This window comes from Manacus vitellinus, unplaced genomic scaffold (genome assembly GCF_001715985.3).
Source record: "Manacus vitellinus isolate BGI_N305 unplaced genomic scaffold, ASM171598v3 scaffold_3_pilon, whole genome shotgun sequence".
Classification (NCBI taxonomy): Eukaryota; Metazoa; Chordata; class Aves; order Passeriformes; family Pipridae; genus Manacus; species Manacus vitellinus.
Genome location: NW_021940535.1, coordinates 30,876,718 through 30,900,779, shown reverse-complemented (window position 1 = coordinate 30,900,779; position 24,062 = coordinate 30,876,718). Strand labels below are relative to the sequence as shown.

Below are 24,062 nucleotides of genomic sequence, written 5' to 3'. Positions count from 1 at the left end.
GAAAGGAGACAACACATCTGCCCGTGTCAAGGTTTTCACAACTCCATCCACTTCTGCAAGAAACAGGTCCATTACCTAGGTAGACATTGGGTCTAGTTCAGTTTGGCAACTCTGATGTTCCCAATTCAACAAAGTTTACTTAAATGTCTGCCATGCTTTTTATGCAACTGAAATTTGGTAATTTAGTTAACCCGTTGTCATTTAGTAAAGTGTGTTCCCACACAGGAACACCAACACTTCAAAATATTCAGTCATTAAAATATTAAAAAAATGTGTTAGCAAAACTCATTGGAAACAGTCAGAAAATGAATTTTTAAGAATGCAAAAATTAACAGTGAATTTAACTTTCTGACTGTAATTGCCACAGCAGTTCAAGCCTTCCTCTGCAGCTAGCAAACATCACTAAAACTATTTTAAAAATGACATTTGCTTTTGTTTGCAAACTCTCTTTATTAGTATGTGAATTCTCAGGAAATTGTATGAATGCTGTAACATTTGCTTTCCAATTTGCATAGAACAAAGACATAGTATACAGTACCAATTATATAAAAATGGGAAATAATTCCTTAGGAAGATAATGGAAGACTTGACGGAGTTACAGCTTGTTGCTCTCAGCTGTAGCTTGTTGGCACATGAAGGTTCTGAGGATTATTCACTTGACGACTTCAGCTATTGTATGTTATTTTAAAGACACTGAAAAGCAGTAGTTGGGATAGATACCAATCTTCATACTGGCTTGTGGGGCACTCTATCGGGTAGCCAGGGCAACCATGATACCAGTCTGGTTCCTCAGCATCCCCAGCTAAAGAAAATGTACAAAGACAACTCAGATGTCATTAAAATGAGGAAAAACTGAGTTCTGTTTGGATGGTATAGAGGAAAGTGTGGTTCCCTTTGCTATTAGAAGAGCACCTCGGTAGCAGTGAAATCAGTTGTGGATCCAACAATGAGATGCAGCTTGTCAGCTGATGCTCTCAGGACAGCACACCTTGAGGTGCACTGTGGTAGGTCTCTCACAGACTCATCTCATTACCTGAGAGCCCAAAGTTAGAGGATCAATAGGGGAAGAGCTCTCCCTGATGGGATATCATGAGCGAGGATGTCAACCTCTGTCCAGTGGGTATCTGGTTACTTGAAGTTCTCACTTCTGTATGAAATTAAGCACTTTCCCATCACTGTCATGGAGAGATTATCTCAAGGTTTTTAGCACCATGCTTAGACTCACCCTTTGGTGTATATTTTCCCGAGGACCAGTGGAATAACACATTTTAGGGTCAAAGTCAGCTCTTTGCATGTGTCCTGTTGGCTTTAGTAGAATTACTGGTGTGCAAGGAGTATGAATAGAGTTCATACAGTGGTTCCTAAACCACAAAATGCTAATTACCATATGATTCCCTAAGGAGAGTATTGAAGATAACTGATCATGTAACCCCTCTCTTCTCTACCTCTTTTACTCCAGTCCTCTGTGATGTCAGTCTGTTTTGCCCGCTTTCACCCAAACCTTGTCGTCGGTGGAACATATTCTGGCCAAATTGTCTTGTGGGATAATCGCAGTCACAGGCGCACTCCAGTTCAGAGAACTCCCTTATCTGCTGCTGCTCACACGGTAAGGACAAAAATCACCTCCTCCTTTCCTTAGAGGAAATGGTCAGCAAGGAAATAGAACTGTATAGTTGTGTCTACAATGCTGGTTGCCACACAGATGAAAACCTAAGTGTGGCCCTTGAAAGGAAAGAAATAGGTAAGAGAGATGTACAACCACCTCCTGTAAGTACTTAACCATCACACTTTGTACAGTCAAGTCAGGAGATTATTCTCCTTTCCAGGGAAAAAGCAGGATTGAGTACAACACTTGAGTGAGGCACCTTTGTGCCAGCTCAGTGGCGCTGTAACTCTTGCTCTCTGTTGCCTGTAAAGACAGGTCATTATAGAGACTGTGTGTCTGTCAGTCCAGCATGGCAGGCAATTTGAATCATTTGTTGTTGTCTTGGTGTACACGAGTTTCTCCTTTGAACCAGATTAGGCACCTATGATGATCTCAGTGGAGTCCTGTAAGTCACACTGTACCCTTTAAAAGAGTGTGGCAGTTTGCTTCTTTTTTCTAATAGAGGAATACATAAATGCTTGCCATGGTCTCCTACTCTGGACAGGGCCATAGGGCAGAGCTTGTGCACTGGGGAGGAGTTTGTTTCCATAGAATGATGTGGGAGAGCATTTTGCTGACACACACTGGTACCTGCAGATAGTGATGGTGGAAATGGGCTCTAATGATATCTGGAAGATATATAGGCAGAGCAGTAACAAAAAATGCCTGAAAAGGAAGAGTTTCTCTGTGACACAAGGATGATGTCTGTGGTAGGAGACTATTGTGCTGGAGGAAGAGATGAGCCTGGATTGCCTGCCAAAGTGTTCTCACTCTGCTACTGCACTGACCTTCAGTCAATTCTGCACAAAGATGTTGTGCATTCTTGAGTTGTCCTCCAGAGTTTAGGCTTAGGCAGACTCTTCAGAACAGCTAGAAAGTGGAGTAGCTCATCTTGGAAGTGGGCTTAGGGCAATTTCTTACTGGAAAGTGGAAAGGAGGAGAAAAATACAAAGTATCATATAAGAGTGCAGAAAAATGCAGATTTTCAGAAACATAAGGAACTGAACTACATAAAGCACTCTAAGAGATAATAATCTTGTTCTAGCAGAATGAAGGATCGGACAACATGATGGTACTTTTGCACCTCCAGCTTTCACAATTCTGTGATTCTTTGGAATTTGCAGATCAAAGTTCAGCTTTTTGTTGACTGTGACAACATAATCCCTGGAGTTAAAAGACCACTCTAGAAGCCATGCCACGTAAATTGATGCAAAAGATTCAGTGTGGGGCCAGTATTATGATGGCCAGTCTCTTATATTACAAAATGACAGGTGTGCACAGACACACTTAGTGGGCCAGGCATTACAAATATTGTTCCCTAAATTTCCACTATCATGAATGTTGATGTAATTATCTAATGATCTGTGCCATGGGTTGCAACTTCAACATTGCTTTTCATTTCCCTAATGTTTTGCTCATTTTGTCGCCAGTAATGTTGTTCAATCTGCATGAAAAGAAACAGTCTCTCCTGGAAGTGCAATTTAAAGATGTAGCAGACCAGAAAACCAGTAGCAAGAAGCTGACTATCACTGAAAATTGAACAACTGGGACTCGAAATCTAGTGGAAAAAAAAGATTAATGGGAAGTAATTTGTTTACACTCAAAAATCACTTAAGGCAAAATTGTACCTCCTGGAATTACATATTAAAGTAGTTTTATTATTGCAATAGGACAATATATGCTGTTTTGCTTTTGACAAATATAAATAAATTACTTTCAGTTATGGATGGGCACTTTATGTGCTGTCATGGATTGGTATAAATAAGTGTTTAAACAGTCTTAACATGAGGAAGCATGATGTTTTTCAGCAGTGATCAGATTTTACAATAAAAGAGTGCTTACTTTATGTATATAGATAGGAATTACTTACATAAACTGCAAATGAGGTCTTGGTTGCAAAAGGCTGGCTTGAATCCTAGCTGCCAAGAAAAAAAAAAAAATTAAATTAAGACAACTCTACCGTAATGATTTTAATTTATGTACTGCTATATGTGAGTTGAATAGTCATTTTTAACTTGAACTCATGCCATAGGAGAAAAAAGGATTTTTCTCTTTTCTTTCTCTTGCTTTGTTTATTTGAAACAATCGTGTTGTTTTCACTGACTTAAACCTTCCTGAAATTTAGTATCACTGATTACTGCCTGGATTCACCAGGAAAGAGGATTCTACCCGCAGCTTACTCACTAATTTCCTTTCACACCCACCACACATCTGTACTTGGAACAACAGGAAATTTTAATTAAGACAAAACCCTTTTGCATGATGATTTCATTTCCAAAATAAATAAAAGCAAGCTGGCAGCGACCCTTTGAAAGGAAGGAGCCTGTTTAGACTTTCTGTTGCATACAGTTGATTGTCTTATTCATCTGCTTTCCTTACATCTTTTCATTTCTGCCATGAGTTTTATTGTGCATGAAATTGATGGCTGGTAGCCCTGATTAAAGCCAGACCTGACACACTGAGGTGCTGCTGGAAAGACATAGCTTACTGTCTTCCTCCCTGCTAAATATCCTAGATAGTCCAATGCTTGCTTTGTCTTCCTCCCACCCACTCTGTCACTGTCTGTTTGGACTACTGGAGTTCAAATACCCATGAAAAAAATAGGCCTATGCTTATTTCATACATCAGTATGTAGCAATCATGTTTAGCACTGGAGTCATTACCTTAACACTAAGCAGCAAAAAGGTCCATCATATGAGGGTAATAGTGTGAAGCACGTGTGAGGGACCAGTTGGGGTCCATTTGATGATCTGGGAGAAACCAGGTGCCTGACAATCTTGAGAGAAAGAAAAAAATCAGCATCAGAATGGACCTTGTGACTTACTGGTGTGTACAGGTGAACTCCAAGCACAAGGTACCATTGCAAACCATGACAAGCAGTAATTGCTTGGTCCCTCTCAGTGTGTGCACAAACAATGTTCACACATTTTTGCACTTTTTGCACTTAGAGAGGGGACATTTATTGAGCACTCAGGTATCAAACCTGAAATAAGATTTATGCCTTTTCCCACTGACTGGGTAAGTGACCTGCAGCTGGATTTTGAAGTAGTCTGACGTAAGTGGTAGTTCTGCCATTCCTTTCAGCAGGAGCAAATGCTACATTTCTAACTCTGCATGGAGTTGGCTTAGAAGCTCCATAGGGATCTCTTGTAAGTTGGTCCTAATTTTCTTTAAATAAGGAAAGTATTAGAGAAAAGTGTTTTTTTCTTTCTGGAAACACAGGTCTTCTATTTATTGGCAAAAACATCAGAGAAATTAAATTTTCCTTTGCTTGACTTCTGTATATGTTTAACCCTTAATTCAGCAGTATCACTTGTACAGGTCAAAGGAAATTAAATCTTGTTGTTCAGACTGACTGATTTTTCACTCTGGAGTTTGCTGAACTTGACCCATCCCTCATATGTTACCATCAGATATCAGATGACACTAGGCTCAAAATGTTACCAGGTTCCTTGGAAAAGGAATAGGCCAAGTTTCATTATGCATACTACGTGGAATTCAGCCTCCATGGAATGATTGTGCTATGTCAAGCCAGGTGTAACACCCTAAATTTAGTCACTCCCCATTTATAAGAACAGAATCAAAAAGGTGTATTGGCCAATGCTGAAAAACACTGATGGGGTGGTTCATGTTCTTCAGCTAGAGTGCATTTGCAAATATTTATCATGCAAGCCAAATTCTGACAGAGTTCAAGTTTTATGCAGCTGTTTTCTTGAATAAAGATTTCATTTTGATTCCATTTGGACAATTTGCCTCTTTCTGCTGGTTATTTTCAGTGTCAAAAGCCATCAGCAGAATGATAAAGTCCCTGTGGGTGAAATCTCATCCACATAATTCAGCATTACTCAGCTGGGTTGTTTTATTATGAGGAAAATGAAACTTAGAAAACATTTCCACCTCCATAACATACTTCTTAAAATTTAAATTAAAAAAACCTAAGCAAAACAATTCCTTTCTGGCAAAAGCTGAGTTGTATTTTCCAGGCATTGTGTGACTACTTAATCGTTCTTTAAAATAACATATGAGACATTAGAAATTTGTCTGTGAAAATGTGAGATGGCTCTCTGATTTCCAGTGTCAATGTGTTTTCAGCATCCTGTGTATTGTGTGAATGTAGTCGGGACACAGAATGCGCACAATCTCATTACCGTCTCTACGGATGGCAAAATGTGCTCCTGGAGCCTGGACATGCTCTCAACTCCACAGGTGGGTTTGTTTTCATCTATACAGGGGAAAAAAAGTGCCTTCAGTAGAGCAGGATACCTGTGTAGTGGAACACAGCTCCTAAAAGCCAAAACCTCACATCCTATACAAACTAAAACCAATGGATGCACTTGAAAGAGTACAGCTTGCTTCCAGCAGTCTCTGCTAAGAGCCAAACCCATTTCCTTTACCACAAATCATGTAATTACTGTAATACATTAATACATAGGTCAGTTTCAAGTGAAAATGAAATAGTCCATTTTAAAGCATGATAATTACAGAAGTCGCCTGTGGTATAAATTGCACTTATTCTGCAGCATTGTTTAACAAATATGGACTAGATTGCACTGCTACTGAACACACCCTAGGCACTACAGGTTTCCAAGGCCCACAGTCAGAAAGCTTACTTTGCTGCCTGCCTTCGGTAGCCAAAGCAACAAACAATGCAATTCAAAAGTTTTAGAACTAATCTCTTCTCTCTGGAATGTTTGCTACCATCACCTTTTCCTCCCCTCCTCTCCTTTGTACCTGAAATAAAAGGAAACATAGGAAAATTGCCCAAACCACTAGTGATTATAATAATGGAAACTAAACAAAGAATCCGATGCTGAAAAAGGTGTACAGAAAGCGTGTTTTAAGTGTTATCTCCTGGAGTAGTACATTTTCTATTCTATCACATCATTCATTTTTTATACATAATTTCTTAGGAAAGAAAATTAATATAATTTTTACTAAGCATCATGGGATCTGATCATGTTTCAAAATGCTGCATAGAAATTCCCCTTACTGCTTCCATTACCCATCCATTAATCATGCATTATTGTGCAATTACTATCAAATTATTAGCTTTTCAGTGTTGACACAAGAGGTGGGACTTCTCTATCCTAACCTCAGCCATCTAAAAGTTCAGTCCATGTCAACTCCAATTTTCCTTTACAGAGGGAGAGGCTGGTACTTCTGGAGAATGACTAACCCCTCCAAGTGTGAAATGCCATTTCAGATACCCACCCTGGGATACAGAACCCACCCTGGGATACAGAACCATCCAATCTTAAGGTGGAAGGGGCTTCTGGAAGTTATCCCATCTACTCCCCTACTCAAAGTGAGGCCAGCTTCCAAAGGTCAACCATGTTGCTCATGTTGCCCAAGGCAGCAGTATGGGTCTGGTAGTTGTGCCCTGGGACTATGAAATACCAATACTCTTCTGCAATAGAAGTGGAGGCACCTAAAATGGCCCAGACATCTATGCTCAGGCATCCAAACCCCTTCCCTTATTTCTCATATAAACATCAAGAAGATAAATTCCACCCTTATGTATTCATTTACTGGAATTCTAAATTCTGAAGCACAGATCTTTGAACATCTGAGTTCCGGTACCTCATCACTCAGATGGAATTTCCCTGCTCCAAAACTGGCTCTCAACAAGGATGGGAACACACCCCGTATTACACTGAAGTTTGGCATATGGCTCACGGTGATCTAGAAAAAAAAAGGCACAGGGCTTGATGTCAAGCTACATGCCACAGTTTTAAATTGGGAGGAGTAAAGTGTTGCTGATGTGTGTCAGTCTGAAACTTTCCAAAGACACAGATCCAGAGCACTTGTGTACAGCCATGGTGTGGGCGCTGGGAGGAGAGAGTCCACCACAGTCTATGGCCGTGTCTCCACAGCGACACTAAATGATGATCTCATCCTAGAAGATTTTCACAAAAATATATGGTCTGTCTCCCATATTCACTGAATTTTCTCTCTTTCTCTCTCTCTCTCACTCACATATTCACAGAAATATGGAGTGTTCTCCCCGTACATTTTCCATGTTTTCCTTTATAATAGAATCAAATGTATTTCAAAGAAAAGTATAAACCAAGCAAAACTATTTCTCTATGGATTTGCATCCCTCTCCTCTCACAGGGACACTCACTTTCTTTAGTTACAGCAAAACACCCTTCTGAGAAAAACCCTACAGGCTTTGGCCATAGAAGAATAGCAGCTTAGATGCTTTAAACATAGAAAACAAACCCACTTAAATAGCTAAAAATGAAAATGGTGAAATCATTCAGCCCTTTTGTGGATTCTTGGGTTACACGATTTAGGCTGAAAAACCAAAAAGTTGTGCAAAGTCTGCTCAAAGTGTTCGCATCTTGCAATGGCCACAAACTGTTCATGGTGATTGTATTTGCAATAGTAAAAACGGGCATGCTGATTCACTTTGAAATATAGCTACCAAATGAAAAAAGAAAACATTTCTGCTGGTTTGTAGCTTGATGGTGGAGTCTAGAGGGAGTGTTTCTGGTTACCTCAGAAAATTCCTGAAAAGTAACGCTTAGAATGGTGGTAGTGACAGAACCCCAACTTTTTAATTTTGTCCTGCAAAGGGACAAATGACACAGTGCAATAAATGCCTCAGATGCACACAATATTACATGTGTTTCGTAACAATTGATTTCCAAACTGTTTGTAAATAGAAGGGTATTGCATGATTTATTAGAGCCTGGAGCTGGCAAGTGTAACCATTAAGGTATTACCTTCAGTTTCTGCACCATCAGATTTTAAATTCTCACCTGTCATAGCTGCCTGATTTAAAATGATGCAGGAAAGACCAGTGCCTTCCTGCCAGTCTCAAAGGTATGACAGATAGTGTTGGGGATGGCAAGAGCATCCTAGTGACATTGCATCTTCTCGCAATATCCCAAGTAGAAACCAAAATCCTGTGACTGGGTCAAATGATTTCATCTTCCTCTCCTGCTACACCGTGCAACATTTAGAAATTAATTAGGGAAAAAAAAACAAAACAAAATCAGACTAACAAATAACAAACAGAATAATAACAAAAAATCTGTCTTGGTAGGAGAGCATGGAGCTTGTGTACAATAAGTCCAAACCAGTGGCGGTTACAGGAATGGCTTTTCCAACCGGAGATGTCAATAATTTTGTCGTTGGCAGTGAAGAGGGAACAGTCTACACAGCTTGTCGTCATGGAAGGTGAGGTTCAGCATTTTGTACTGACATAACATTGCATACCTGTGTTGGCGAGAGGTAGCCAAGCGTGTGTGGAGAGTGGGGACAGGAGCTGCCTGACTCTGAGCATCTGTGCTACAGCCTGTTATACTGGGGTAGTTGCCCCAGGCTCCCTGTGAGGTTGGTGGGGAGCAATGACTACTCTTAGGTTGACTTCCTTTACCTTTTTCAGACATCTGCCTGAAGAGAAGATGACTGAGACCTCAGAAATGCCTCTTTCTCATCCACGAGATGAGGTGGAGGCTTATACAGCTAGCTGAGATATAGGTATCTATTATCTGGGCAGGTCAAATGAGGCCCTAGGAGACAGTTTTGTTGCAGGGTAATCAGGCCTCAACCACTCATAAGAGATGGTAATCTGCTTTATTTTTTACCATTCTCAGCTCCATCTTCAGACTCCACAAGCATAAATCAGAGAAAAGCCACCATGAGCACATGTGCACATGAGAAACAGAGAACGCGGTTTCCCATGCGTGGCCATCTGGTTCCGGGTATTCCTATGCAGCAGTTCAGGCTGCATCTATGCAGTGAGGGTAGAGACTGAGCCCTGCTGGCCCCCACTCTCAGGGGGCAGTTTGGACATGCCCACCCTCTCCAGGAGAGCGACAGGGTTTTGTTGTTCAGCCAGCAGCCACCCACACTGTTGTCCCTCAGTCTGGCCTGCTGCCTGGTCTCTTTGCTAGCACAGATGTAGCTGTGCCACATAGGTTTGAGAGCTCTGCTTAATTCATTCCCAGAATCCTGTGCTCTCTCACACATGGGGGTCATATCCTTTCCATACATAACCCAGACTGTAGTTTAATGCTGCAAGTTCCTTGTTTTGCACCCTGCAAATCTATGGGATGCTAATGTGCTCTGATAGCTTCCAGTAGTAGTTCCATTCTCTGAGATGCTTTTGTAAAGAACAAACTTTTTCCACTGATAGACTTAGAGCTCACGCCCACACTTCAGTAGTTTGCAATATTTGCTGAATTCAGATTTTATCATATTCGGAGTTTCTGTTGACCAAAGAGACATTGATACACTGGTTAAAGATTGTAAGGCTTCTATTAGACACCCCTAATGTTTTCTAAATACTGTTTTGAGTTATTTTGTTCAATATTTTTTTATTTTCAAATATTTCTATTTTAGCCTGACCAATGACAGTATTGCAAAATTGTGTCTATTTAGGTATATACTGATAGGCTGTGTGGCTGCTGATGGTTTGAATTAATCTTAGGCTGCTAAGACGAATGAAGCATGCCCAAGGGTATTTCTCACTTCTGATTTTTCAGACATTCCTGGTTTGTTCCTCACAAGAGGGAGAAGGTGGCAGATCCTCATGTTAGTACACCCTTTTAGCAAACGTTCTGCTGACCATTGACAAAAGTTTTTCTGCTCCTGCCTGTCTTTCCTGGAGCTTTTTGCTACCATCCCCATTTTTCCTCCAGTGCAGCTCTCAGCACACTGTACTCACACTGGCACAGGGCTGACGGCCTCACCAGCACTGTGGCTATTTTTAATGTATTTTCTTTCACTCGCAGTTTTTCTATAATCTAACTAAAAGGGTAATTTTATGATTCCCTTTTCTGTGTACACTGTGAGACAGCACTGATAACTGAGCTGGCATCATTTGCTTCCAGGAAGAAAAAAACTGTGCACATTCTGTCTTACATAGTGTTGTATTTTTCCTTCCTAATAGGTACTCTAGCCTCAGGCTGATGAAATGCATTTCTCCCCTTGTTAAAAGTAATAACTGTATGATACCTGATCACAGGACCTGTTCCTTCAACTACTGTGAAAAAACATTTGCTTCCTAGTGACTTGATTGACTGCTGTGAAAAGTTATTTTAGATATTTAAGACAAAAAGAATTGCTCATGATAAGTCATTAACATATTTGCATTTTTATTTTAATGGTTATTCCTTGTGATAATGGCTTACTCAGAGACATAAGCTATAGTATAATTACAATTTGGAATTATTTTATAATTATACATAAATGTTACTTCAAGCTACAGTAGTAGACAGTATCTGTAGAAGTGAGTAAGGCAAGTCTTCAAGTATGAGAAAGTCTCCCTGTGCTGGATTCTGAGCATTAATTTTTCCCTCTCCAGGCAAATGCCTTAGTGAAAGGAGAGAGATTTGCAGGTTAAATAGTACTTTAAAAGGAAACAGGAACCCAAGAGTGAAGAAAAATAATGTTAAATCATCGGGTGGTAAATGACTCTCCACATGTAAATGTCTCTTCTTCCTGCAGTAAAGCTGGCATTGGTGAAATTTTTGAAGGCCATCAAGGACCTGTCACAGGAATCAATTGTCACATGGCAGTGGGTCCAATTGACTTTTCTCATCTCTTTGTCACATCATCATTTGACTGGACAGTCAAATTGTGGACCACAAAGGTGAGAAATCTGAGTTGGGATGGGATGAGTAACGCTACTTGTGAAATTGCTGTTGTCAGAAATATTTCAGTACCGTCTATATCAAGTCCTAAGAATCAATTAATTGAAAGGCTGTGCTTAGAATAGGTGTAGTGATAAAATTAGTAAAACATATAGCTAGTGTCACTCTCAATCATATTTGCCCTGGAGCATACCAAGCTCTGTAAAGGTTGCTTCAGCTGGCCTGTATTTCATTATTAACCCTAGTGCTGAGCAGTTTCACTAGGCAAGCAGATTAGGATGTCTTGTACTCCCAGTCATCAAACAATTCATGCAGCACTCCCTGTGCAGGCTAAATTGCAAGGCTTATACTATGCACAGTGGTGGTGCAGCAGCAGGAACACTTTCTTCTGATGAAGCAAGAGGGAAAGCACATGTATGACTTAGTGCAATCAATATCACTTGTGAAATTCACTGCTGTAGGATGCTGTGATAGCCAAAAAGTATAAATTGTCCCATTAAACACTGGAAGTTGGGAGGAAATACATGCTGGAACTTACATTCATGACCACCATGGATCTGTTTCTGACTACCCTGTGACCTCTTACAGAGAGAGCACTATGAACAGCAGAAATTCTGCAGTTCTGTGAAACCTGGAAACCCCAACACCCCATGAGGCAGACTAAACAGACCAACTTGGTTTATTGTATAGGCTGAGTAAAACAGCAGAATGAAAGGTAAAATCCTAATTATATAAGTAATCTAAATTTATTTTGGTCAAGAACCAGAGTAGAGAACTGCCTTCCAAATGCCAGGTTTTTGTCTTTACCAACTTGTTTTTATGCCCGTGTTTGGTTCACATCTTTAGCCACACCCAACAGAGTTCCAGTACTGGAAGCTGACCCCAGTCAGGAAGTATCTCAGCGTGTGTTCTTCCAAGACATCAGAGCTTAGAGATGCTAGAACAGATGCACAGCAAATGTAACTACAAAAGTGATGAGAAGGACTCATGTGACAGCTTTGTGCTGGAAACAGAAGCACAGTTACCTACATAATAACTTGAATCAGCTTCCACAGTAGCTTCCTAATGCATTTGTTAATGGTCTGATCCAATGTGCGTGCTAATTAACAGGTATCTTTTCCTGAACCACAGTGGATGGTTCTGATTTGAGCATTACATTTTAGGAAACTCGTAATAAGAAAGATGCATGATTTTCCTAATGTAACCATATACATCAGTAGAACCAGCCTTAACTAATGCAGAAGCAGGGCAGGCTGGAATGGATCTGGGATGGGTCCTACATGGTAAACAGTAGAAAGGGCTGCAGGGTAACCAAGTGATGGAGACCTTAGGGGTTAGCTCACTGGGGGCTAGTCCATTTGTCTGAGACAAGGGAGTCCTAGACAGTGGTAACTGGTGGCAAGGGAATACTGGAGTGTATTCAGTTGAAGCTGAGTGAGGGGAGAAGAATTGTGGGGAGAAGGGGAAGATGAAAGGCAGGTATTGAATTCCAAACACATGTCAAGAAAAGTCTAGGATGAGTATATGACCCTCAGCTTAAGGGTTAATATGGCAATAAGGGCCTCATCCATCTGCAGCTTAAATGAAATTCTATTAAGCGATAATAAAGCCTGTTTTTGTATTTTAAACTCTTGGGATTTTAGAATTTAGCAGTAACACTAACACAGCTTATTTTGGGCACAAAGACACTGCAGATAGTAATACACAGTTATCCTTGTGGAATACTTCAGTGTCAAAATGGTTGGGTCTGATTCTGCTCAAGACAATCAGTTTTCAAAGAACCAAACCATTTAAATTTCTGGTATCTATCAAGCTGTGGCTCATCTGGCAAGAAGGGCTTCCTGAGAAAGCTATTTGACCAAGCTGATGCAAGCTGTAATGTGCATGTGACACACCACAGCACCCCTCAGAGCTGGAAGGCACATTGCTGTATTGGATTTCTTGCTTTCCTCTGGAGCAGGTTTGATCAGCAGCAGCCTGGGGCTGCCAGCCACTGCCCTGTGAAGACATCCTCTGAGACACTAAACAAGTTCTTGAACTGTGGTGAATGTTTTCTTTTTCTTCCCATTTGACTGCATCAGAAGTTTATTTCTATACTGTCTGTATAATTCCCTTGGCTGGAACTACCACATATTTAGAGCTTTCTTTGTTCAGTTCTCATAATCAAGGCCCAGTCAATCAGTGACTGAACAAATCCATCAGCATTTTTGATTCTCTGGAAAAAACCCAGTGGATATGACATAGTGTTAAGAAGTATTGAGTGCCTTATAAGATTTTACTCAGAATTGTTTTATTCCTTTGGTTTCTTATCTGTAAATTTAATCTCCCTATCAGCATCCAATGCCGTACTGCTTTCCTGCTTCTACCAGTGTTGTCTACTTAATCCTTTGCACATTATGTTCTTTGGTCATGAAATTCAATTCCTTTCTGTTTCACAGGTTCAGAGTCAATGTCCAATTGTAAAGTGAACCATAAAAGCTTTGTGTTTATATTGTCTATTGATGTTGTGTAGCATCCTGGGGTGCTTACAAGAAAGGCACTTTCATAGCAGGCATTTGACTGATGGATTGAAAGCACCATCTCCCTTAAAAACTCTCACTTGTCATTTTATAATCTGTTTTTGTGGTTAACACATTTTCTATCCAAAGGCAGTTCAACCAGGTGACTGAGAATAAGGTTTGCACTAACAGAAGAATGAGAGTTTTGTAGATAACACTAATACAAGGTTCACATTATCATCCATCACATTAGCCAATAATTAGATTCCTGGGTGAATAGCAAGCAACCAGAAGCAATAGGAAAAGAAAAGGAAATTGCAAAGATAGTCTCTTGATAACTAGGGCATTACCTGGTTCCTCATGAAGTTATAGTAGGGCTTTCAACTTGAATTCATGCTACACGACGTGGGCAACTCTTGGATGCAGAGCTGTCAAAGAGAAGTCCTGATGTGAAGTGTCTGTGGAGTTCTGCCCTTAATTAGGTAGTGTTGGTATGATGCTTTGAAGAGGTAAAGTGCTGAGTGGAAATGCTAAGTGTTGTTAATTAATTAAGCACTAATCCTCATGAATGAATAGCATGAGGTTAAATAATGAAATGTAAGTATTGTTATTATTACAGCAATTGCTCTTTGGAGTGCAAATTTTTTGATATTGTATCAAGGGACAGGAGCTGTCTTGGAATTGTTAAAGCATAGCAAAACATAAGCTAGTTTCAGCTAAGGGCTAAAAGATGGCTTGTTTGCTGCTGAGGGACTTAGCAAAAGTCTGGATAGACAGCTTGATTTTCTTAGCTCTTTCATCCTTCACATATCTCCTTTAGCTCTTATCCTTCCTTTGAGAGAAACTGTTAATCATAGAATCATAAAATCAGCTGGGTTGGAAAAGACCTCTGAGATCATCAAGTCCAACCCTTGATCCAACACCACTGTGGTTACTAGACCATGGCACTAAGTGCCACATCCAGTCTCATCTTAAAAACCTCCAGGGACAGAGAATCCACCACTTCCCTGGGCAGCCCATTCCAATGACTGATTACCCTCTCTGCGAAGAATTTCTTCCTAATATCCAACCTAAACCTCCCCTGGCAGAGCCTAAGACCATGCCCTCTTGTCTTACTGATAACTGTCTGGGAGAAGAGACCAATCCCCACCTGGCTACAGCCTCCTTTCAGGGAGTTGTAGAGAGTGATGAGGTCTCCCCTGAGCCTCCTCTTCTCCAGGCTAAACAACCCCAGCTCCCTCAGTCTCCCTCAGCCTCTCCTCACAGGACTTGTGCTCCAGTCCCTTCCCCAGCCTCGTTGCCCTTCTCTGCACCTGCTCCAGCACCTCCATGTCCTTCCTGAACTGAGGGGCCCAGAACTGGACACAGCACTCGAGGTGTGGCCTCACTCGAGGTGTGGCCTCACCAACGCTGAGTAAAGGGGAAGAATTACTTCCCAGGTTCTGCTGCCACACTATTCCTGATCCAGGCCAGGATCCATTGGCCTTCTTGGCCACCTGGGCGCACTGCTGGCTCATGTTCAGCCTCCTGTCAGTCCAAACTCCCAGGTTCCTCTCTGCCTGGTTGCTCTCCAGCCACTCTGTCCCCAGCTGGGAGCTGAAGGGAATTGTTGTGGCCAAAGTGCAGGACCCGGCACTCGGTCTTGTTGAACCTCATCCCGATGGAATCAGCCCAACTCTCCAGTCTGTCCAGGTCCCTCTGCAGAGCCCTTCTGCCTTCCAGCTGATCGACACTCCCCCCCAGCTTAGTGTCATCTGCAAATTTGCTAATGGTGGACTCAATCCGTTCATCTAAATCATCAATAAAGATATTAAACAGAACTGGGCCCAACACTGATCCCTGGGGGACACCACTAGTGACCGGCCGCCAACTGGTGCCTTGTGGAAAATGTTCCTATTCCAGTGAATGTGCAGTGATTTATGAAGAGTGTAGGGGCTCCACAAGAGTATCCTGTAAGCCAGTGGTTTGGGCACCAAGCCATGCTGCCAAGGTCTGAGTAGAATAGGAGCATGTGTCTTCCCTAAGGGCAGGAAGTCCTGTGATGATCTTGGTGTTTTGCTCTAAGCTGTATCTTATGCCTATGAACAACTCTGGTTTCACTGACAGTAGAATCTTCTCAGAGTAAAGCTCTGATTTTAATGTGCTGACACTCCTAGATGGAAACCAGTTTTGTCCAATTTGGGCCAGCCCTACTTCTTGAGTTTGTAACAGGATCAGACAGGCCTCCAACAGCAAAATGGGACTGGAGAAATGCAGAGGTTACTCATATACCTTATTTTACCTACACTTAGGTGTAGACAAGAGCTGGAATTTCACTCTTGAACATATTCATTCTTAATGTTGTTTTCTAAGCTTTCCTAAATCTTTTGGGCCATATCTTCTCACATTATCACATATGGCATTTTAGATGACTCTTACTGCATGGATCCTTCTGGTCCTTTATTATTTAGGGCTTCCATACTTTGGTTTCTTACGCAGTCACTGGAAAGAAGTAACTGTAATGCATACATTAGACATCTCTTTGAGGTACCACCATTACTTCCCACCACTGACTATACAGGAGCCCAAATCTGGCAGATAATGAGGTTTTGTAGCTTTTGGTGGCTGTCTTCCATCTAGACAGTCTCAGGTCATATCTAAACTGGCAGATGTGTCAGCCTTTTTGAGCTCCTGAGTCTGTCTTCTTATTCTGGCTTCTCCCAAACCACTACCAGGAAGGGATCAGCTTCTTTATCCCACACCAAACACACACATAGCTACACCTTGATTTGCAGCCAGAATCCTGTGGAATCCTTTTTTACTCCTCTCTCTGATTGATTTCAGTGGAGCTCAAATGTCTATCTCAGAGGAGGATTTCCCTCCTCTTATATTGGATACCTGTCTAGAATGGTCTCCCTCGCTGCTGCATTAAAACACAGAGGTCCTTTTTGACTCTGCTCATAAAGCAATCACCTTTGACATCACTCATTTCCAGTGCGGGCTTTTCTCTTTGATAAAAGCAAATGTTAATTTTATCTGATTATGGGTAATGACAAAGGGTAATAAAATAGCATTCTGGGATTTCATGGAAATGGTCTCTCTGTGGTGTGAGTTCAGAATTTTGAGTTTTGTCCAAAAACAAAGCAATGAATGAATTTGTTTCAGAGCTTGCTTTCTGTCAAAAGGCCAAGATGACTTGGGGAAGAGGGTGGAGTTGCCTGTTCAGACAGGATTTTTTTAGGTTTTGCCCTTTACCTCTGGAGCCAGAGGTCTGGCTGTCATCCAGCTGTATAAAAAAAAGATTATGGTATTTTCTAGGTAATTTAAAAGAGCAAGACCAAAGTGAAGTCAGGTGGCTCAAAATCAGGCCCAAGTTCTTCACATGAAATGTTTCTCATGATTTTGGTTTTCTCTGTAGCCATACTTGAAAAGTGATAGGAAAATATTCTTCAGCTGGCCAACATATTGCATTTACTCACACAAACTATGGTGCTTCTTTGTGAAACATTTTGTGAAGAATGGCACACACAGAGACAAAAATAAAACAGTCATCTAAAATACCAAGGCTGTTCTAAAAAACTCAGTGGGCTAAACTATATTTCAGAAAACCCGAACATAAATCCAGCTGTAGCAGTGAAAGCTTTATTTGCACATGGAAAGCAGAATTTGATTTCAGGAGCTCATATAATCTGCTGCAATCAAAATGCAAACCTCCCACTGACAGTTCTGTTGCTGTCAGAATTACGCTGGCGGACCAAGCTCGCATGTAATAGTGAAACATTTCAGGACAATTATCAATATATAAAGCCCAGGACTTCTTCTCTAATGGAAATTTTCTCCCACCTGCTTCATGCAGCCATCCTTTCTCTGCTATGTGGGAGACTTTTGTTATCAGTAAAAAAAAGAAGGAATCTTTCAAAGTCCTACAAGATGGAGTTGTCTTCAATAATAATTAGCCTCAGAATCATTGCTTGCTGACCCATGAAAGCTCTGCAGGCATCCTGGTGGCAGCAGCTACAAATACTAATCTTGACTATTTAGCAGACAGTGCTGTAACATCAGTCTGTGTCAGCTGTCTTACAATGTTCCTCATGCTCCTGCTTCTGCTTCCTGGCAGCTGGAACTGCAGCAGCAGGGTTACTTGAAAGCCTAGAAATTCTCTGAGTACACATGCAATGCTGGGCCAGGTACCCTGTGATGAAGCAGCATTTTCCATTAAAAGAAAAATTTAATTTTTAGGGGCCTCATACTGAATGTTATCGTCAGAATCACAGGGGCGGGAAACAACCAAACCACAGCTACATCATTCCACTCCTCTCCTTGCCTTGCAATTTGAGCTAAACTACCTCTCTTTAACCCAAAGCAGGGAGACCAGTCCCATTGACTCCAACAGAGGTACACTCAGGAGTTAAGTGCATGCCACTGCCCCTCCTGCATGACAGGAAAGCACTACCACAGTGAATCAGCTTCTCCCTAAGCATCCCACTCATTCTCCAGCTTTGCTTCCTTATCCCATTTATGGGGGATATAAATAAGGAGTGGCAGCTGGAGGGAGAAGACCAAATCTGCCCTTTGGTGTTTCACTCTGTTTTCAGTGTTTCTTCTGACCAGGATTTGGTCATTCTTCCAACAGTCTAGGAAAAACATACCTTGCTCGTATTTCTCAGCAAGTCCTTCAAGAGCTTCTCTGAAAAAAATATCGGAATATGGTAACATAAAGGCAGGAGCATGAGCTACAGAAACTGAATCAGTTTGCTAATTAGGGACAGGAAGTCTTTCTATAGTGTTTAGAGCTTCTGAAAAGAATTTGAAACATTTTTAGAAATAGGGAGAATTTCCAAAGAAAATCATAGTATTTCTAAAGAAATCTTGTGACACAAAAGCATAGTTAGTAGCTTAGAATGAAGTGCTGTCCTGCTTAAAACATGTTTTAAATAAAAGGTGGAAAACTTGATTAACCTTTAGCAATGAAGTCAGCAGTCTGAGGAAATACAGAACAAATGGTGAATACCTGTGCAGGCTTCTCCATTGTTGCCATCTGCACTGCATCCAGCTTGATGTTGGTAAGTGAAGAATAGAATATTAAACCTCACACAGTGGAAACCTATAGGCACAACCCTTGTAAGCATGGAGTAAGAGGGGTTCCAGATTGGGAATGAAACTGGATGATCTAAAATGCACAAATAAGAAATACACCAGCCTGGCCAATTGGAACTGGGGACAAAAGTGAGCTGGGAACACTGTAACCTGGTCTGCATAGTATCTTCTTCATAAAATCTTTCTTAAGTGTGTTTTGAAGAGTTTCAAGGCCTTACATACAGTTTGATGTTAGTAAAGCTCATCCATTGCAAGCAGACCTGTTAAGTAATTTAAATTTACATTAGACATCAAGTAATACACATTTATATCAAACTCACTGAAAATAGATCCTCAGCTAATATGCAGTGGTGAAGAGGAATGCTATGCTTTCTGCTTTTTTTTTCTTCAGAAAATGAAAAGGTATTTTTCCATTGGATAAGTGGAAAGGCAGGGTAGAAGAGAACTACAGAAGTCTAGCAGCACAGCCGGAACCTCTGCAAAGGACTTAAAACAGTTAAGAAGGATTAACCAAATAAGCAGTTTACCTGTCACTAAAGCTAGCTTCCACAGATTCCAAAAAGCTATCTCTACAGATTCCAAAAACTCTGCTGTTTGACTTTCTGATGCTCTTAAAAGTCAGGTGTGGTCTGGCTTCCCAAGTTCTTTTATTTTTTTCTTCATGCCACAGTATTAGACATTAATATCACTTCTCATTAAAACCTCCTGTACCAGCCATCAAACCTTTTTTTCTTTGCTTCCTTCTTTTATGCTCAGCCATGACGCTTTGACTTTGAAGGAAACCACAAAAATGTAATCATCAGGTTATCTCCAGACTTGGTCTGCTCTCATAGCCCCTTTCCTTTCGGTCTCACCCTTGTCCCCTCCTCCATCTGTAATAATTCCCACATGCTTATGCAAAAATATTGGACTTTCTTTTATTATTGGCAATTAAGAAAGGCAACAGTTTCAGCATCTCTGAAAGAACAATCATTTCTAAAAGTGAACAGTTTTCTGCTTTGTCTGTCTGCAACTTTTAGGATGCCAAAAAAAAAAATCAGCATAACAATACTACAGTACTTAAACAAAACAGGGCTGTGAAGAGTGTAGGGATCATTTCTGCACTCATTTCTTTCCCCCTGTTGCTACTGAATCTAAAAATTAAGCCTGTTGCCTTGCCCAGTTGAGTTTGCTTCGACTTGATTCAGTGACCTAATAATTCTCCAAGAGTGAGGTGGCATAACATATACATAGCTCATAACCCAGTGAAATGTCCTTTGAGTCTCAGAGGCTCATCTGTGATCCAGCACTGAAACTCACACTCAGAAGGAATTTTAAGACAGGTAAAGGAGGTTTTACTCATGTAACTCAATTTAGGGTATCTCAGTTAGCCAGTGACATTGGGTGGCTAAAGTTGAACACCTCCCTTTTGCTTTCCCATTGTCATCTTTGAAGTTTGGCTAGTCCTGGAAAAGGTGGAGCAGACTACAAGTTGTGAGTTGTATAGTATTGGGGTCTATGGGATAATGATACCCTTTGTGGAGAATGCAGACAGGCTTTGCTCAGGGATGTACTTGTAACTAGTACCTCTGATTTTTGACATCTAGTAACAGTTCCTGAGATTGCTGTGTCTTTTAAAAACTAATACAAACTGAACTAAGTCAAGCCCCATGAGTATAGGTATCAAAGTAGGAACTATTGGATAATCCTAGATCATCATAACTACTAGAAAACAGATTTGGGAGAAACATGGTAGTCCACAACTGGCAAAATCCCTGCAGAGATCTATCAGTCTGAATAAAAACCAGGGCTGCTTTTGACTCCATACAGATGGAGAACATGAAGGCTTGCAAGAGTAGTAGAGCCTTATACAGAGCAGAAGTCTTAACTCCTCACCACAAGAGGTATGCGCAAATAACCCTAAACATCTAATAGCTGGTGTCCCAAGAAGGAGACCACTGAAGGGGGAAAGGTCAAAACCAGAATAAAGCTGAGTAGAGGAGTATTTACCTCAAAATTCCCAGGAGCTTTTAGTTTCTTTTTATACTGTTTGTACTTTTTGAGTTGGCCTAACTAAGTGGCAGGGTAAGAAAGGAAAAAATGAGCCTGGATTCAGCAAAATAGTAAGATGCCTCTCTCAAGGTGGAGAAGACTGGACCTAGTAGCTAGGGTTCCATAAAATACTGAACGAGCTCAGATCCTAACCTGAGTGGAAGTCCCATAAGCTGTGCCCTGTCCCAGTTTCATTTGCATCTCTCTGGTCAGTGTGACACCACAACACTTGATTTAAAGAAAAAAGATTTTTGCTTCCCTATGTGTTATCTCTGCTGAAAAAGATGTCTGACACCATTTTGTAGGGGTTTGTGGGTTTTTTTAATCAATAAAGACTATTTATACAATATTTGGTCCCATGGGGCCAAATTCATAGAACTGTAGAATGGTTTGTACGGGAAGGAACTATAAAAATCATCTAGGGTCAGATACAGGAGCAGACACTCTGCTCAGGACCACTTTGGCTCTGCTTTTTCCAAGTGCCTGAGACCCTGAGCTTGAGCCTAAACAAACACATCAGCTTCTTCAGAAAGTTTCTACACCAAGGACTAATGAATCTGTCTCATATTTGCTTCACACCTAGAAAAATCAAATTACCTTGAATCAACTTACAATACTGCACAACACTCATGGCTGTTGTTAATATGATATGAGCCAGAAGTTTGTGTTTGGCTTATACTCTTTAGAATGGAAGACAATGGAGTGGAAAGAATGGAGACAGCAGAGTGTGTGGTGTCACCAAACATCTGTACTGCTGAAGATACAGTCTAGGGAAGTACCTTTAAGGGGAGCTGACACTCACAGAAGTTGGGCCAATGTGTAAACCGCTCCTTTCACAAAACATGCAAAGCCAATAACTTTTTCCATGGCTTTTCAGAAGTCAGATGCTAGTTAAAACCTGTGGATATGCGTACATTCCTCTATACGGATAATTAGCTACTTTATGTGTGGTGCCTCCTTGATTAAAGAAAATTCTTCTATGCAAATAAGTGGAATAGACTGGTCAAATTTATATGTGGAAAAAACCCTTCTTTTATATAAATACGTAGAATTTATTTAGGTGAGTTTCTTACTTCATAGACAAGTGTTAGTTCCTAGACAGCTCCTGGCTATTTAAAATGTTCACCCTTCATTGTCCTTTTAAGCAATGCCTATATACAAACACTGAGGAGGAACAATTGATTTTGACAACATGCTTAAACAAATGACACAAAACCACATGTCTTGGAATTGGTTTCTTTGCTTTTTCCACTAAATGATCAAGCCCTGTCCAATTGGAATCAATGGCAAAATTCCATTGATTCAATAGGGCCACATTTTCACCCTACCCTCTTCTTTTTCAGTAATAAGTAGATTTGGCCCAAGTTTGTCTGAAGATACTGCTTTAAAAGTATTTCTTCTGCTCTACTGAATAACAGAGTGCATTGATATTTAAGAATGAAAGCTCATCAAGTTTAAATTTCAGTTGTTTCATAATAATAGCCATATGTTAGTTATAGATTGTGTAAGTTTGAAGTTTTGGTAATTTAAAACTGCTTTAAAGTGACCTTTACATGGTTCACATTTCAACATTTTCTAAAAGCAGGCCGTATCGGTCCTTACTCATAAATCCTTACATTAAAAGAATCTGCAGGCCCGGGCCCTTAGTTAACAGGCTTACAGTAAGGAAGTGCTGTGAACATTTATACACTTGACCTCACAAATCTAGTCTTCACAATGAAATCAACGTAACGGCTCTCAGAGGACAAAATCAGACCAGGATGAAATGTCAACTAAGAAAGGCCACTTACTTTTGAAAACGGGATGGGAAGCAAGAGGGACCTCCAGCCTGACCTGATACAGTTGTTTCATTCTTCTCTAGTTAAATAGTGCAAGAAAATAAGACATAGTATGGGAAATACTTTTTTTTTTCCAGTAGTGGCTAGTCAGGCTGGGGAGGCAGAGATACTGTGGGCAGCATGAGGCTGTAGCTCAGCTCCACTACCACTGCTTGGTGTTGCCATATGATTTCTCCTTGATTTCCCAACCACACTGCAGATGATCTTGTCTTTTGTTTGGGGTGCTCACATGGCTGCAATTTCTTATTTCTTTGCAGTGCTCCATTCCCTATTCACCTCCATTCGTGTGCCTTTCCTTACATAATTGAGAACTTTCTAAAAAGCCATATTATTCCTGTTGTCCTCTGACTTTCTATCTGACTGAATATTTCCACTGCTATAGTAAAGGTGTTTGATTTTTGGTATTTGAGGCTTTTCACATCAAATACGAGCACTTCAATTGTTTTTATTTTGATAACAGGGAAACCAAGGCACATCAGCTAAAGCTATTTGCCAGACTATATAGCATGAGCACAGCAAGATACAGACTAGCACTAAATCTCCTGATCCTTCCCTCTAATGCCTTGGTCTTTAAGCATTCTTTGGAAAATAAACTAGCAGAACTAAAAAGAAGATTAAAAATGTGCCACACTCAAAATAAGATCAAAACAAGTTTTGATATGCTGACAAAAAGGAAATGCTGATTGAAGTCTGCTTCAAATTGATTGATATCTTAATAGGCCTCTAGCTTCTGTGGAATTTTGTTACTTCACCCATGACATTAAATGTTAAAGTGCTATATGTGCAGCACTTTTCCCCTGAAGAAGAAAAATATCGTTCACCTAGCAGCTGATGAGACTTCCTTTTCTTTTGGTGTACTACTATCTTTAATGGCCACTTTTCCAGAATTTAGACCCTTGATATATTTGAACCTAAATTAGATGTTTTCAGTGAAAATACACAATGCAGCAGATAGACATTGGGAATCCATACAGCCTATGGCAGCACAGAGAGATTACAGGTGTGAATGCACACCTGTCCCATGTGCTTCCCACTCCAACATCCATCGAAGCACCATGGGGTACAAGAGAACCAAAGCCAAAAGTAGCAAGGACCCAGTTGTAAATAGATATAAAACCAACTGCTTTGTTGCTCTAAATTAATAATATATGAAAGAAAAGCTATCCAAGAATTGCAATCAGTTGCTCCATTTTTTTGAAAAATAATTCATGGCTGTATACATTAAGGCGCTGAGGCCACTGTATCTTTCGTAAAATGCACAGCGGTGCATTCCAGAGGGACCAGACGGAGTGATTTTAGCGGTGCGACTTGGACACTCTCAAGGCACCCTCCATGGAGCTGCATTTCCCGGGGACAGGGGGCGGCGGGT

General features: G+C 40.7%; 1 protein-coding gene across 6 annotated transcripts in view; it reads left to right on the top strand.

The window, feature by feature from the left end:
- The window catches only part of DYNC1I1 (dynein cytoplasmic 1 intermediate chain 1), a 178,606-nt gene that overhangs the window by 129,103 nt on the left and 25,441 nt on the right, over positions 1 to 24,062 (top strand). For all 6 annotated transcript variants that reach the window (XM_029961801.1, XM_029961799.1, XM_029961804.1 and 3 more), the window contains 4 exons: positions 1,460 to 1,606; positions 5,738 to 5,851; positions 8,697 to 8,830; positions 11,105 to 11,249. In XM_029961801.1, coding sequence (XP_029817661.1) covers positions 1,460 to 1,606; positions 5,738 to 5,851; positions 8,697 to 8,830; positions 11,105 to 11,249 — 540 coding nt within the window. The remainder of the gene's footprint in view (positions 1 to 1,459; positions 1,607 to 5,737; positions 5,852 to 8,696; positions 8,831 to 11,104; positions 11,250 to 24,062) is intronic.